We start from the raw sequence: 16869 nt of genomic DNA on the forward strand, positions 1-16869 counted from the left end.
GGTTACATAACAGGAGGGTTGCTGCAATCAGATTGGAGGATTCTTTGATAACTTTGGGGGCAAAATCCATCAGAACTGGAGCCGGTTACAGAACATGCCAAGAATAGTTCCTCAAAAACAGGGACTGTGGTAACAAGAACTACTCTGCAAACAAAGAATAAAAGTGTCCTTGAGGTGGAGAGGACGTGTTACTCTGAGATTACAAAGTGTGCACCTGATCCACTACTCTGGTGTTTCTACTCAGTTTGCATGCTGTTTCCTTCCAGTTTAGGTGGACAAGCTTCTTGTGTTTGTAATTTAAAACTAGATCATTTTATTTGTGGGTGACAAAAAAAAAAAAAAAAATTATATTGAGAAACAGATGGTATGATTCTCAATATAATTTCATGCCACATTGTAAATAGAAGGTATATTCAATTAAAATTAAATGATGTCCAGTTTTCCTCAAGCAAAGGTCCAAAACATTTGTTGCGAAGGGTGTGTATACACACACACACACACACACCAACACCACACCCAACACCCACGCCATACAAGACCCCAGCGAAAATTATGTCGTGTGCACTTTTCAGATTGGGGAGTTTGGGTGTCCCACCACACACACACACACACACACCACACGACACACACACACACACATCAATATATACTATATTATATATATTATATATATATATATGCATGATATTCTAAAATTATTCTAAAATAATAATACCTTCTTTATATATGTTCTTTTAGCATTTCAAGGAAAATATGGCTGTAATAATAAAAACTACATAACAGAGGGTGCTTGAAAAAATTATAATTGGTTGCTTAATTTTACAAAATGAAATAAAAACTGACTGACTGAAGTTGCAATGACTGGTTGAGTAGCGTCACGTGACCGGTGCTGTAATGGCTAGAAAAGCTGCCGGTTAAAACAGAAGCATCTTGTCAAGATTTAATAATTCTCACGTTATTGCTGTGTAAGTAACAGAACTGATGGAGACAGTTGTTAGGGTTACAGTCAGACGATAAAATCCATGCAGACAGTCCATGCAGAGTTCCACATAACTGATGACCACTTTTGGGGGGGGGGGTAAAGAGAAGAAAAGAGGGCACAGATGAAGAGAAAAAGATGTAAGTATGTAGCCCGTGACAGCTGACAAGAAGACACACTCATACGTTTTCTCTCTCACAAACAGACACACAACTCTTACCATCACTTTTACCGGAAGCGCCATCTTTTGGGGATTTAAGAAAGGCAGTGCAGCAGCGAGTGGAAGGAGAGGTATAGAGGAAGACGTTAGTAGCAATTGAAGCAAGAGCAGGAGTGAGTGGGTAAGCAAGGGGCCTCCTCATCATTAGTAATGGCTGTTAATGAGCCACAGGGACTCATTGGAGAAAAAAAGGGAGGGAGAGAAGTTTCTGTACAGGAAAAAAGATTACAGTAAATGCGTAGGCGGGGGTGGCTTAAACATCCCCCATTAGTTGAAGATGTGAGTGAAAACATCCTTAAAAAGTATCAGGGGTTTTAATCACACTGGGGGGGGTTACTCAGCCTCATCACATCGATTTGTCAGAAGTGTCAGTGCAGGAATTAAACAGTTCCTGCTGACAGAACAGTCTAATGACAAACTCACTGGTCATTAATAATCCCAGTCAGGTCCATAAAAGCCAGTGACTACAAGAGAAAATGTTGTAATACTTCATGATGACGGGAGACGGGCCACTGAGACAGGACATTGCAACATTGCAGTGTTTATTCTCAGGGTTTCCGTCTTTTCTTCAGTAAGTCAAGGGTAGCAACATGCTAGCTTAATTAATTCACAGGCTTTTTAGCCTAGCCTTTCATCCTTGCTAGCGTTGTCCTCTAACTACTTGACTGTCTGAACATTGTGCCAGTGTGTGCATGTGCATTGCGCTGTCTTTCTACACAATGAACTGGAGTTGCCATGCAGACGTTTGTTTTTGTGGTTTTAGATCGTCAGAGGGAGATGATGGACGGGTTACCTAATGAGGCGTAGGATCCTGGGGGGAGGGCAGCTGCAGAGCTGAACGGTGAGGATGCGGGGACGGTCGACAGACGTGACTTGGCGTTGGAGGCGGCATTTACATCAATGTCGCTACGGGAGCGCTGGAGGGAACCCGGTGTGGTAGGCATCCTGGTGCTCACCAGCTTACCTAGAACAGCAGAGCAGAAGCAGTTCATTTTAAGAGCCTTTCGACTTTTTACTTTGAACTTCCACATACAGTATGTGCAACACAGGGCAAGTTTATTTATACAGCCCCATTCAGACACAAAGCAATTCAAAGTGCTTTATAGAGGCATGGAAATATATCAAAAACAGAACATTAACATGACATTAAAATAGCATTTAAAAACTAATTTGTATAAACAAAAATATATATATAAGTCATATCAAGATTGTATAAAATCAAGAAACAAGCAAATGCAAACACAACACAAGATTAAAAAGATGTTATGTATGTGATTTATTGGTAAATCACAGCAAACTGTGTTTTAATCCCTGATTTAAATGAGCTGACAGTTTCAGTAAGTCTCAGGTGTTCAGGAAGCTTGTTCCACAGCTGAGGAGCAGAGAAACTAAAAGCTGCTTCACTTTGCCTATTGGTTCTGATTCGGGGAACACTGAGTAAACTTGTCTCAGATCACCTGAGGGGTCTGGATGCTTCGTATCGTTCAAGTAGATCAGAGATGTGTTTTGGCCCAAGTCCATTTAGAGCTTCATAGATGAGTAGTAGGATTTTAAAATCTGTCCTTTGACACACAGGAAGCCAGTGCAGCCAATCATGTGGCAGCAGAGCTTTAGCGCCCACTGACATTAGATAATACAACAAGAAAAGTGACTACTGCAAAAATCCAGCTGAAGCCCAGCAGACTGGACTCATTACTTCCTCACACTGTGCAAAGGTTTTAGGCACCTTAGATATTTAGATCCATCACGCAATACCATTAAGGAGGCGTGTGATTGGTCCCAGACAGTGACGGTCAGAATCATAAAGCACATCTTCAGAGACTGATTGGATAACTTCATGAATAAGCAGGTGTACCTAATGAAATGAGTGTATATCACATATATACTGTAGCTTTTGAATGATATTTGCTTAGATTTGTTTGTTGCTGTGAATTTATCACTAAAGTCTCATCTTAGTCTTCAACTCTAAGCTATACATTAGTGCTATTGGAGACAGTGTATATATAAGGTTATTTAAGGTTATTATCAAGGGGTCATTAGAACAGCTGATAAAATAGCAACTTAGACCTGGATAATCTAAACTGCTTTGTCTCTACTAACTTCACTACGCACCTAATATACTTCTCATTTCTGGGGAAAACCACAAACAAAGGGATAGAATAGATAAAGAGAAATGAAAGTGGCTTACTCCTTGTCATGCTCCCTCCAATGACACTCTTCACAGACAATGGCCGGCTGAAAAAAACAGAGGAAACACTTTTTAGACTTTATGAGCATTTGACAACAATTGACAGGTGTTGTATTTATGAATTAGCACAGTGAATATTGTATTGTTTTTTATAAAATGTATGGATAAATTGTGTTGGACAGCAAGTTAAATAGGAATAACAACGATAAATGGCCTGTGTACAGTGTGTAGAATTAAAACTATTCAACAGATTGAAAACCTTTCTGTCAAAATAACAAAAATAAATAAAATGAAGATGAGCTCATCCCCATAAACACAAACACCCCACACACAGATGACCACAGCAGCTGCAGCCCTGATGGGTGGACTATGAGGTCATTAGCCAACATGCTCCATAGGGAATCTATAAACTGATCACAATCATCCAAGAGTGGGTGTGTGTGTGTGTGTGTGTGTGTGTGTGTGTGTGTGTGTGTGTGAGAGTGTGTGTGTGAGAGCTCTCACTCGTCTGCTGTTCGTCTGACAATAATTACCAATGTTTTTACAATCATCAATAAGATGGATGCATTAGTGGTTTCCTCCAATAAATTACAACAAATAGAAAAGAAGTAGGAGATAGAGACAGAAAAGAGAGAGGGAGAGAAGGAGGTGGAGTAAAGCAGGAGAGTAAAGATGGAACAAGGGGAACAGAGTGAGGACAGGAGGAGAAAGCTTAGTGTGGAGGACGTCATAGTTCTTACTTAAGACTCTCTTGGGAAGACGATGAAGAACGGTCCGACTGGGGTAGAGACACAATGCTGTCAGAGCTCTTCAGGTGAGACTGCAGGGCCTTCTGATAGGTGGACTCTAGTGCCTGAAACAGATGCTCTGCCTCCCGGCTGTAGTGACCATGGAAACCCCAATAGCACCTATAGATGAGGACAAGGAAGGATTTTCAGTTTAGACAGGGTAAAAATTTGTGAATACTTGGCTTTCTCATAAAACAAAGACATAAAAAAGTTCAGTCTTAAACAACACTTACTTCCTAGCGATGGATCTGGCCTCAGAGTCCGCATCGTGTATTCCTTTCTTGATGGTCTCGGTCAGAACAGCCACATGTCTGGGATAGTAAGGGAACATGGTGAGGAGGACACTAACAGTTAACCTCACGCCAATATAAAAACCACCAAGTACTGATGGATGACTTCTGTAACCTTAAACCTCAAAATGTTCAAGAACAAAAAGGCTTTCTCCTTTTCTCCTTCTTCCAGTTTTAATCCTCTGGTGGTCCACAGGGAATGTGGCCACCCACAGGGTTTTCTGCATGCTTTTTAAAGTCTCTGCCGCGGTTGCCATGGTTACGAGGACGGGCAAAGTTGCCTTATCGCTCGAGGTCCTGACGATGACGGCTCTCTCGGCACTCATCAATTTAATAGGCCTCATCAGTGGTGCACCCAGCCAGTGCTTTGTTAACTCAAATGTTAGCGAACTCAAATGTCATCGAGTGAGAGGAGGAGGAGGAGAAGCTGCATCCTGGTACGTATTTGTAGACACACACGAAAAACACAACTTGCCAAGTGATTCGATAGTTGTGGAGGAAACAGCTGATATTTTCCTTCTGAAGAGACTCGTCTTACCTTTCCAGTGTATTGGTGTGCCACTCTTGTAACATGAGATCTAGGAACTCGTAACAGCGCCTGGAAAAGTGACAAAAGTTAAACATCTCTCAGGTTTGCAATATCATGACATAGAAAACTTGAACGGTCTCATATAGTATAAAGGTAGATGTCCATGTGTTGTTTGATTATAAAGCAGGTCTAGGTTCTATATTAATACTGTGAAAGTATCAAAGCCTCAGTCCACAGAGAAATGCACACAGCCTGTATTCAGAAACTGAGCCTTAAAACCAGCTGTCAGGACTTCTGAGTAGCCTGAGAGAGGAGAAACTACATTGAGACGGTTTTTGGTTCTTAAAACCACAAATATATCTTCCTATGGATCAACATGTCAGATAAAACACAGGAAAAGTGTCAAATATGGAAACTTTAGCATGTACAGTCTATCTGGAATATATGGATAAAATGTCAATCTCTGCTTGACATGAACGAATGTAAACAAAATCAATCATGCAGCTTTTCATTTTTGACCTGCAGTAACTATATTAACAGACACCCTGTTTCATTTAATACCAGTAACAAAGTCTTCTTACCGTCTTACTGCTACTGATTTGGAGGTGCAGTTACTGGTAATGATGGGGATGAGACGGGGGTAGTGTGTGTGCTGCAGGGGAAAGACAAAAAACAGTGTTATTCAGGTTACATTATGTCTTGTTACAATAACTTCTAGATGACCTGAGGCACCACATCACCCCCCCCCCCCCCCCCCCCCCCCCCCCCCCCCCCGTAGATGTCCTACCCTGAGGATGAGGCGGATGGTGGCCACCCCGGATGTGGCCATGACTTTGGCACTGTTGGGCACAAGGTTCAGCAGTGTGGGCATGATGCTCTCCGCTCCATGGTCAAACTTGTTTCCCAGGATTGATGACAAATGTCTGACGGAGGGTAAAGAGAGGGAAGAAGACCGCGTTAAAGAACAAATGTAATATGATGGCCAATGTCTAAAATGTACAGCTCCTCTAACAATCATGCTATAATATGAGAGTTTATTTCAGTTTCTGTATTTTAACTTAGGTGTAAGACGCAAAGAGTTTTAGCCAAATAATATTCTCAAACAGGCAAAAAGCAGCTGTCAGATTATTGATAGTAGATTGGGTCTATTTTTGGAAAGAACCTCAAACCTCCAACAGAGAGAAAAAAGAAAAAGAAGACAAAGAAAACAAAAATAGAGGAAATCAAAAATCAATAGACGCCTTTTAGCTTTTAACAGTTTTAAAAAATGGTCGGAAAATTCAATATGTGATCACCCTCAGCCGGGGAATGTCTGTACTGGATTGAGAGGCAAGATGCGATGGTGACATCTCCCCTCCCATCCATTCATCAACCTACTGCTCTTTCGGTGTGTCTCTGCTCTGTTCCACCTCATCAGGGCTGTATTAAAGTTTGGATGACAGATGTTTTAGGATGGAGAGTGCGCTGCTCGTTTCATATCTAATCAGGGCTTATTTTCATTAGCTTAAGTGTGTGGAGAGAAAATACTTTATGCTTCATGCTGTTTTCCTGGTTCAGGCTAATCAGTTACAAATTCCTGTTAATATCATGGCTGCCAATCAAAGTCACCATGGCCATCTGACACGTGATCACCATTTTATTAGGTTTTCAGTTAGTCACTGTATTAACCTGTATATTAGAGTTGTGCCGTTTTTTGAATTATCTGTGCACTCACTGGGAAGTTCTAATCAAATTCTGATAATCAAGTATAAAAAGGCTGAACTGTTAATTGTGTTATCATGGGACCAAACCAGGGCTGCTATGTACACTAGATGCTTACATATTATGTTTCTCACACTTTCAGTGACCTAACACAATGACAATAAGAAAATCCTAAAATACATTCGACTACCGATGGACTTCACGATGACATATTACTGTCAATATCAAATAATACTGTTTGGAATGTTTTAAAACCACAATGTACTGTTTCAACACTTAACCGTGCGTTCCATTTCAACAGGGAAGTCTGAAATTCTGACTGGAAATTTTCGGGAATTTCAACTAGAACGCCGCCTGAAGTCGGAGGAACCTCACCAACCCGGACCTCAAAATCCAAGATGGCTGCTCTGCAAATCAACTGAAGTGAAAACTGTAGCAATTTACTGTTGATTAGCACTTTTGCCTTATTTGAGTCTCATTGAATCAGTCATACACACAGTGCTGTCCAATCTGTGGACATATTGCTACAGTGCTTGTATGCATAAAATACAGCATAAGGCTTTGTTAAAAACTGGTATTATAATAATAACGACAAATAACAACAATAACAAGCTTCCAACTTATAGTACTGGAATGCAGTCAACTTAGGTGTGACCTCATTCCCAGCTCCAACATCCGACTTCCAAGGTAGACAGAACGCAGCAGCAATCTAAATATCAAGTGTATGCTATATGAATTGTTAAGATTATAATATTAACTTTTGGAAATCAAAGAAACAAGACAGTGGGAATGAGAAAAGTCATCTCTACTGTGTCCTCACTTTATGATTAAGACTTATGTCTGAAACTATGTGCAAATGGTGAAAATATGCAATTCTCCAGGGAATTATTATAATATTATTATTTGTTAGAAAAGGAAATATATTTGGTAGTTTTAACACAGAGCCCCAAAAAAGTTACCAGATTTAAGCTACGGTAAAATGGTACCCAACTGTTGTGTCCCAAAAACATTTAGAGAGATCTGGGCGGGACAGAACATCCTGCTCAGCTCGGGATCTTACCCCAGTGTGATGCAGGCCTCGCGGACCACCTGGGAGCGCAGGTCTTTAGCTGACAGCTTGAGGGAAGCTTCCAGGAGACGCAGCTGCTGAGGGAAACCCTCGTACTCTGTGGCGCCGGCCAGCACGAGTGAACGCACCTTCTTCAGCTGCAGAGGAACAAGAAAGAAGAGGAGTGTGAGACAAAGGCATGTTGTGTTATATTATCATTAAATTCCAGCACTTGTAACCTGTGTACATGTGTGGATGAGGATACATTTGGTTTCTGAGTCTTACCGCCACCACTCTGTGCTCCCAGTCATGTTTGTCATCAGACAGAACTTCTCTGATCTTGGACAGCTGGTCCTCCAGCTCTCTGTTAGAGTAGATCTGGACACAGAAAGACATTAAAAAGACATAATCATAGAATCAGTTTTTATGTTACACATCTGTTTTGTTTAAGATTCTGATTCTTTATCTTATCTTATCTTATCTTTATCTTCCTCTTAGTGGTGTATTTACACTTAATGCAAATGTCTATGTCCATGCCAGTGGCTCCGTGGAGGTGTCATTAGACACAGCGGTGCTTTGAGCTAAATGTTAATGTCAGCATGCTAACATACTCACGATGACAATGCTAACATGCTGATACTAATAAAGTATAATGTTTACCATGTTCACCACCTCAGTGTAGTTATTTAAGAAACTCAAAAATAACTTTATTTATCCATTATGAACTTCATTTGTGTAAAAGCATCAGTGAAAACACAACACATAGTCAGAAAAATGAAAGACACAAAGTAGACAACAAACAAGTGCAGTTTAGTGAGTGTACTACAGCTTAAGATAGTAAGTGTGCTTACAATAGTGCAGAGATAAAGAGTAGTAGGTGAGTGGAGGTAAGGTCAAGCCCAGGCTAAAGCTTGACATGGTGCTGAATATGAGTTACTTGTATCTGTGGCCTGAAGGTAGAAGTCTGTAGTGGCTGTAATGTGTGTGTGTAGTATCTGAGCTGACCCTCATACTCAGTGAGGGTTTGCTGATTAGCAATATTCAGCTGAGGCTTGTCCCAACAGGCACATGACTGTCCATCCATCCCATAACTGAAGATATTTCCCTCAAACTCATGACTGACAAGTTCACAGTGGCGCCGGAGGAAAAGTCAGATGATCACCAAAGTCTAAATCATCTGGTAAACCACCAATGTGTATACAACATGTTGTGCCAGTGCATCAAGTACATGTAGAGAAATTTCTGTTGACTTTGAGCTGGTGGTTGTTCGCCATTAAAAAGTTAGAGGACCATCAAAAATCAATCATTGAGATTCATCATCTCGACAATCTATTTGGTTCAATCTGAACCAAATATTGCGTCAATCTATCACAGCTGTTGAGATATTTCCACAAAAAACAAACATGTCAACCTCATGGTGGCACTAGATAAAAAGTTAGTAAGACTTATTCTCTGGGGACCATGAATGTCTGGGATCAATATACCTGAGCCGAGGGCACGTCTTCAAAGGCTTTGATGAAATCCTCTTCATCAACAGCACCGGCTGCTGCTTCTTTACCTTTGAACAGAAGATAAAAGGGATTTTAACAGAAATTCAACACTTTTAAAGAATAATCTCAGCAGCATGAAATGCATCTTTATCTGTAGTAACAGTTTTAGTATTGACACATTTACTATACCTAATGTTGAAAGCAGCCATGTATAGTGAACACTCACTAAGCACTTCATTAGGTACACCTGTACACCTGTACACCTACTTATTGATGCAGTTATCCAGTCAGCCAATCATGTGGCAGAGGTGTAATGCAGAAAAGCAGGAGCAGGTCAGGAGCTTCAGTTAATGTTCACATCAAACATCAGAATGAGTGACAACAACACACAACAGTCTCTAGAGTTTCTACTCAGAATGGAGCCAACAACAGAAATCATCCAGTGAGCAGCAGCTCTGTGCTGATGGGAGAGGTCAGAGTTCAGAGGTCAGAGGAGAACTGACAGACTGGTTGGAGCTGACAGAAAGGCTACGGTCACTCAGATAACCACTCTTTACAACTGTGCTGAGCAGAGAAGCACACATCCAACCTTGAAGTGGACGGACTACATCAGGTAAGTCTTCCTGTCACCAAGACCAGAAACCTGAGTCTGCAGTGGATACAGACTCACCAACACTGGACAGATGAAGACCTGGTCTGATGGATCTGGATTTGTGCTGAGGCAGCAGATGGTAGAGTCAGAGTCTGAATCCATGGAGACAACCTGCCTTGTGTCAACAGTCCAGGCTGGTGGTGGTGGTGTGATGGTGTGGGGAATGTTTTCATGACTCGCTTTGGGCTCTTTAATACAAATTAATTACCAGGTTTTAATGCCTCAGCTTATCTGTGCATAGAGGATAATGCTCCATGTCACAAAGCTAAAGTCATCTCAAACTGGTTTCATCAACATCAACATAAATAAGTGAGTTCAGTGAACTTTTCAGTGACCCCCCCCCCCCCCAGTCTCCAGACCTGAATGCAGTAGACCACCTTTGTGATGTGGTAGAACAGGAGATTGGCAGCATCAATGTGCAGCTGACAAATCAGCTGGAATGATGTGATGCGGTCAGGTCAACATGGAGCAGAGTCTCAGAGGAAAGTTTCAACAACTGGTGGAGCCATAACATGAAGAGGGAGGAACTACCCATTTTGGTTTGGTGTTCCTAATAAAGTGCTCAGTGAGTGTATATTACATCTGGTAGTTTCTTAACAGACCATAACCATCCCTCACCCGTGATCTTTGTTGTGGTGGCTGAGCTGGGTCTTCTGACAGAGCTCATTACCGTCCTCCGTCCACTGGGGGGAGCTTTTGAGGACGATGAGGAGGAGGACCGGCCTCCATCCACGGAGTCCTCATCCTCAAAGTTCTTATCTGCAACAACAGAGAAAGAAAAAAGGGGAATTTGTGAGGTAACAGTTGATTAAAATCTCCTCGGGATAACGGTAAATGTTATTCACAGGAAGGCCTCGATGACAGCATGAGAGACATTTCTCATGAGGATCAATAAATCATTATTCACACATCAATCAGAGACATCCTGGTTAGTGGTGAGCTGCATTATCATTCTCTTGTCGTTAATCTGCCTAGAGTAGGACCTGAGTCATCTCTGCAATGTATGACCTCTTTCCACCTTCAGGGGGGAGAGTCAATCTGTCAGGGTTGTGTGTACATATCCATTCAACCTTTATCTATCCATCCATCCGACTTTAATCTGGTTTGACAGCCATGCACGGATACATGACCCCCTGTCACCTGCCCAACGTGACTATTCACACGAGGGATTAGCCCGGGGGGCTGATATGACGGCGCTGGGTGGTTGGTGCCAGCTGAGGCACGGCAACGACAGGAATGTTTGAGGCTTCAATCACTTACTATTTCTAAAAGGACATTTAGTCTTTTCATTTTGATTTTGAAAACATATCAATCCATCTATCAGAAAGAATATCGTCTTATAGACGGGCTGCGGTTCAAGAATGAAGCCTACCCTTTTCAGCTACACATAAACAATGCTTTCATCAGTAAAGCCAGAAAAAAAAAAAGTCGGAACAATGATCAGCCTCACACACACACACACACACACAAAAAAAACAGCTCCCTGAATGTCCCTGCTGCCAAGGCTGTCACCATGACACTGCATCCATCACATAAAACCAGACACAGTGGAGGATGGGGAAGAAAAGGCAACAGGTTGAGAGAGAGCACGAGGTAGAAATCTAAACATTCACAGGCAGAGAAAGATGAGAAAGACAAAAAACACCAAGAGAGACGGGGAGCGACAGAGAGTGAGGAGAGGACGGAGGAGAAGAATAGGAGAGATAAAAGGCATTATTCTTACGAGCGCAGATTTTCTTGCACACCAGCTTCCTCAGCATGTCTCTGCTCCACCCTCTAACACGCTCTCTCTTTTTCACCAGGCATCTCTGTCCACAGTGTGTGTTAGTGTGTGTGTGTGTTTTTGTGTGTGTGTGTGTGTGTGTGTGTGTGTTGCTCTGCATGTGCCTCTGCTGCACGCTATGCTCTGACAAAGTGCCAGACTAACCGCCCCTTAAACCTTCCTCTGTGAGCTCAGTTATCAGTGTGTGTGTGTGTGTGTGTGTGTGTGTGTGTGGATGTAGGTGTGTGTGCGCGTGTCACAGTGCATCATGATGCTGTGGGTGTGTAGAGACTCTTGTGGTGAAAGGAGGGAGGGGTCTATTGTTGTGAGATCAGCTTTGTTGTGCTTACTGAATACACACACACACTCTTACAACAGCAACAGCAGCAACAAGAGAATATTATCGGTGTATTGTAAAGCAATACTAACACTGTGGCTCAGAATTATGTCAAAATACAAAGGGACAGAGGATGAACAAGGCTTTAGACATAGTATTTAGCTGCAGTCATGTATACACGTCAATATTTCATATCTCCTGTGGTTCTGCCTCTGTAGAGCAAAAATACTTTATGGTTTTTAATACAAAAAGTGGAAATCTAGAGCTACAATAATTTTTTTTATCTTATATTTAGTATTACAAATGGCCTGGTCTGGTCAGGTTGAAGTTAGTTGGAGCTATGCAGAGAATATAATGATGTCTCCAACCTCTATGCACCAATGACAGTGGGTGGCTCCATAACCCAGTACACCCAGAGCTGAGTGGAGCCACCTGGGTGTGGTCTATAGTCGGCGCTCTAAACGGCACATACTGACTTCATTAATTAAAAGTTTACCATCTCCACCACCTGCAGCTGTTTGATTATCAGCTGATAGAGACTGTTTTTTTCCCCCCAAAGCAGCTCACCAGTACGATGAAATGGAGCGCAGCAGTATATTACTTATTGGAGTTACATCAGCAACAAGAAACTGTGACACATAATTGCCTGATAAATGAGATAATTTAGATACAGTTTAATAGTAGGTTTTCACACAGAACACTTTTTGTGTTTTGTTTTTTTTTTTCTCAGTATGTACTGTATCTTGGTCAGCAGAAATTTTGACTCAGCACAGGTGTTACTAATGACATTAACGATGGCTGTTCTATTCAAATACACCAGTTAAGTCATGACAGTGAGCCAGAACACGCAACACCAGGACCATGACACTGAAGCAGCTTCAGCCCAAGATTCATTTTATTATTCACACGCGAGTTTTTTCTACTCTGACATGTGCAGATGTCTAGTCTGAAGGAGACCTACTAAGTTTTCAGGGATCCTTCTAAAAACTGCTTGTTTACATATTAAATCTGTATTCTGTGCAGACCACAAAGATCTGGTATTTGTCAGGCTATAGTTTGAAATGTACTTTTAATTCCTATGTGCACCATGGGAATGCAGTAGGGTGGTGGTGCAGTCTTGGTGAGAAAGTCTTTGCTAAACAGTAGATCATAAAAACAAGAATGCAAGTAGCTGGGTACCAGAAATGTTGGCACAACAACCCCACAGTTTAGCACACACTTTTCACCAATGACAACGCTTGGCTTGAGTGAACCCTTTATATCTTAATTGCTGAACTACTTCTAGTGGTTCTGTGTGGAACACAAGTCAAAAGCCAGCTGGCCTTAAAAGCCTATAAACAGTGGTATAATGAGCTGACAGGACCAGCTCCATTTAAAAAAAAAAAAAAAAAACACTGTATGAGGATCATAAGGAATTTTGTCTAACTTACAGTCACACTACTGGAATAGATTTCAACGTCAGTGACCCCCTATTACCAGACTATAAGGCCGGCTCTGCCAAACGTCCTCCATTTTGTTTAAGGCAGACTATAAAAAGGAAATGATCCAGACCTGAACACTCCAAAACAGATATATGAGCTCACCCTGTCCGATCCCCACCTCTACATCAGGGCTGATAGCCTGAGCACCTTAACAGGAATCACAGAGCCCTGCCACACTCACTGAGGTATTGATCACTTCTGCTGGAGCGGCTCCTCTCACCAGGGCTGACACAAATGTTGAGGTGATTTATCTGTGTGTCAGGGGAGAAATTAGAGCTGCGTGGTACATGCAATAAACTATTCAAACACAGATACACACAAACACATAGAAAACCATCAACACACACACACACACACACACACACACACAGACAGAGGAGTGTCTGCTTCGGCCTGAAACAGCTCATTAGTGCTGTCTGACGGTACAGCGGGTGGTGACAGTAGCAGTGATCCCATAGGCCTCCTGATATCACCACTGCCTCTGTGAAGAGGTTTAATCACTGATAACTGGTCTACAGAGAGAGAGGGGCTATGAGTGAAGTCAGCAGCTTATTGTGTCTGGTGTGTAGTTTATATGAGACGGATCCTAAACAGGTTTTTAATGAAAATATACCAGCGTACAGAGGGCATGACTTGTAATACTCTGGAACAGTCCTCTACATCGACCACGCCCATTTTTCAAATGCAGGGATGTCCAATACAATACGATACACACAGGAAGTACTTCACTACTGAGAGGACATTTTTAAAGGATTCACTCCAGTATCAGGGTGCTTTACATCCTCCATGTGGAGCAGAAAGTGTAGGCCTGCTTCTGGACTCCATCCAACATGGCGGAAATAACGACTTCTTTACCACAAACAATGGCTTTAATAGACTGTAATGCAATGCAGGTATGTATAAAGAGTGAAAGGGGGATAGGTTGAGGAAAAGCAGGCGGACCAAACAGTGGGCTTGGGCGATATCCGATACAGTCCAGCCCAGATATCATGATGTACAATATTATTGTATTTTATGTTTAAGGTGTAAACAATGCTGCCACTAAACAACTGTAGTTTAATTTGTCACATGCTAAAGTACAATGAACAGTAAGCAAAGCAGTGACATAAGGGTAGGACTGTACAAATACATAAATAAATAACTAAGATAAATTCCGATATTACTCTTTAGAAACATATTGCATATGATGGAAAATATTTTGATATTCCACACTATCGAATATCTGGCCAAGACAATCAAAGAAGCAATGCATGTACTTTGCAAACTCATGATAAATAAGTGTGTGACAGTTTCTGAGGACTGATTATTCCTTTAAGTGCAAATTTATGTAAGCTGCCTCCAAGTTTGGTATCTTGGATCGTATACCTGTCAGTCATTGGACCACCAACCTACTGGCTACCATCTCCTCGCCTTATTATGTTGACTTAAGGATGTGCTACCTTTTATGACCACAGGGTGTCAGGATACACTGAGAACTGAAACACACAACACATTGAAGTACTCAAAGTTGCTGAAGCTGCATTGGCATTAGCAGAGTCACCAGTAATCTGTCTCTGAACCACAGATTTATATAATAGAGGGGATTTTCTCTTCCCTCACTGTAAAGAATAAAAGCCCAAAGGCATGAGGGATTAAGAGAAACTTCTGGGAAGTTAAGTTCTCAGAATGGGGGAGTCAACTAATATTGTTCTGGACTGCCTCACAGGAGGGGGTGAGACACTGTCTCCCTTTCACTGCCTTCTCTTTTTAACCTCCTCAATTCTTTTGTCTTTTCTTTCCCCTGATCTCTCCATCTTTCTCTTAAGTCTCTTTATTTTCTCTCCCATTTTATTTTCTGTCACTCTCTCTCAGTCCGGACCATCTGTCCCCCCTCAGTTCTCCCTGGAGCTCAGGGGAAACTAATGGGGTTTCCATCAGGCACATACGGACCATGGTTTAGCCGGCACCCTGTGGCGTTATATAAGAGACAGACGACTGCTGATCAGCGTTATGTCATAACAAGAGATGCCTTGTTTCGCTGACAAACCAGAGAGGCTGCCAGCAGGGCAGAAAATTCACCTCCCACCTTCAAGTCGTGGATTAATCAAATCGAATATTTACCAGCCTCTGAATGCTTAACTTTGTCTTGTCTCTCATTTTATTTTCTCCCACACTGAATAAACCTCCCTGACAAATCATGCCTCTACCTGTCAGATATCTCTCAGGGAGCTGAGCCCTTGCTCTATTGAAACATCGCCGTGACAGCCAGGCAGAGGAACTGCTTACTCCACTGCCAAGAAAAGCTCTGACTGTGCTTACTGTGCTTGTACTGTTCGTGTGTTATTTGCTTTTAGTAGTAGGAAGAATATTTTGCTGACATCAGTCAACTGATGACCGATTCACTTACAAACTTTTACAAGAAAGGTAGTAATGTGTGATGTAATCTCAGTCAGGAAGAGTTTCTTCTTGCTTGATCTCATTCCACATTAAAGTCATAGAGAAATGATGAATTTAACTGCCTTAAAAGCCCTATGCTTTTCCTTAAACACACAGTATGTAACTTCTGCCAATAGGAATCTCTCAATCAAAACAATAACAAAAGACGCTGTTGGGTGAAGTAGGATCATGGGAGTTGTTGTCTTCACCACCATTGCTGTTTTTACCAGCAGCTGAATTATCCACAGAGGTGTCCTCCTCTCCACAACAAACAGACCAGCTGATTATAACCAGTAAAAACACTGAACAAAGCAGTTTCACATTTAAAGTCAGTGTTTATGTTTTTCGGTGGACACAAGACACAAGGGAGCTGAGCTGTCTAACATTTACTCAGCTTTTTTCTCTGATAACTTAAGATCCAGACTAGAACATATATATATATATATATATACAGTCAAGCCCGAAATTATTCATACCCCTGGCAAATTTTGACTTAAAGTTGCTTTTATTCAACCAGCAAGGTTTTTTTTGACCGAAAATGACACAGGCTTCTCCCTGAAGATAATAAGACGATGTACCATAGGCATCATTGTGGAAAAAAATATTTCTCAGCTTTTATTTACATTTGAACAAAAAGTGGCATGTCCAAAATTATTCATACCCTTTGCAAACTGTCACAGTCTATGGGAAAATCCAAAGTTCTATACCATTCCAAATAGTCCAAGCTGTTCTACAGCATCCTAATTACCCTGATTCATTGGAAACAGCTGTTTTAATCAGCTTAACAGGTGAAAAACAGCAGCTCTCTGCAGTTGGTTTGTGGACAGTCATGGCTGAGACAATGGAGCTCACTGAGGACCTGCGGCTGTGCATTGTGGCTGCTCACAAGTCAGGAAAGGGCCGCACTGTGGAAAATCTCAGAGGATGTGGTCGGAAGCCAAAAGTGACACCTGTGCTGGCCAGGAAGATAGTGAGAGAGGTGAAGAAGA

General features: G+C 41.8%; 1 protein-coding gene across 1 annotated transcript in view; it reads right to left on the reverse strand.

The window, feature by feature from the left end:
- clasp1 (cytoplasmic linker associated protein 1) overlaps positions 1-16869 on the reverse strand; it is a 91703-nt gene that overhangs the window by 26110 nt on the left and 48724 nt on the right. The window contains exons 8-19 of the mRNA XM_022740491.1: positions 10504-10644; positions 9228-9301; positions 8029-8121; positions 7756-7901; positions 5782-5917; positions 5576-5646; positions 5004-5063; positions 4409-4486; positions 4128-4295; positions 3388-3434; positions 1993-2163; positions 1200-1223 (exon numbers count right to left, since the gene is read on the reverse strand). Coding sequence (XP_022596212.1) covers positions 1200-1223; positions 1993-2163; positions 3388-3434; positions 4128-4295; positions 4409-4486; positions 5004-5063; positions 5576-5646; positions 5782-5917; positions 7756-7901; positions 8029-8121; positions 9228-9301; positions 10504-10644 — 1209 coding nt within the window. The remainder of the gene's footprint in view (positions 1-1199; positions 1224-1992; positions 2164-3387; positions 3435-4127; positions 4296-4408; positions 4487-5003; positions 5064-5575; positions 5647-5781; positions 5918-7755; positions 7902-8028; positions 8122-9227; positions 9302-10503; positions 10645-16869) is intronic.

Source organism: Seriola dumerili, unplaced genomic scaffold (genome assembly GCF_002260705.1).
Source record: "Seriola dumerili isolate Sdu_G_001 unplaced genomic scaffold, Sdu_1.0 BDQW01000052.1, whole genome shotgun sequence".
NCBI lineage: Eukaryota > Metazoa > Chordata > Actinopteri > Carangiformes > Carangidae > Seriola > Seriola dumerili.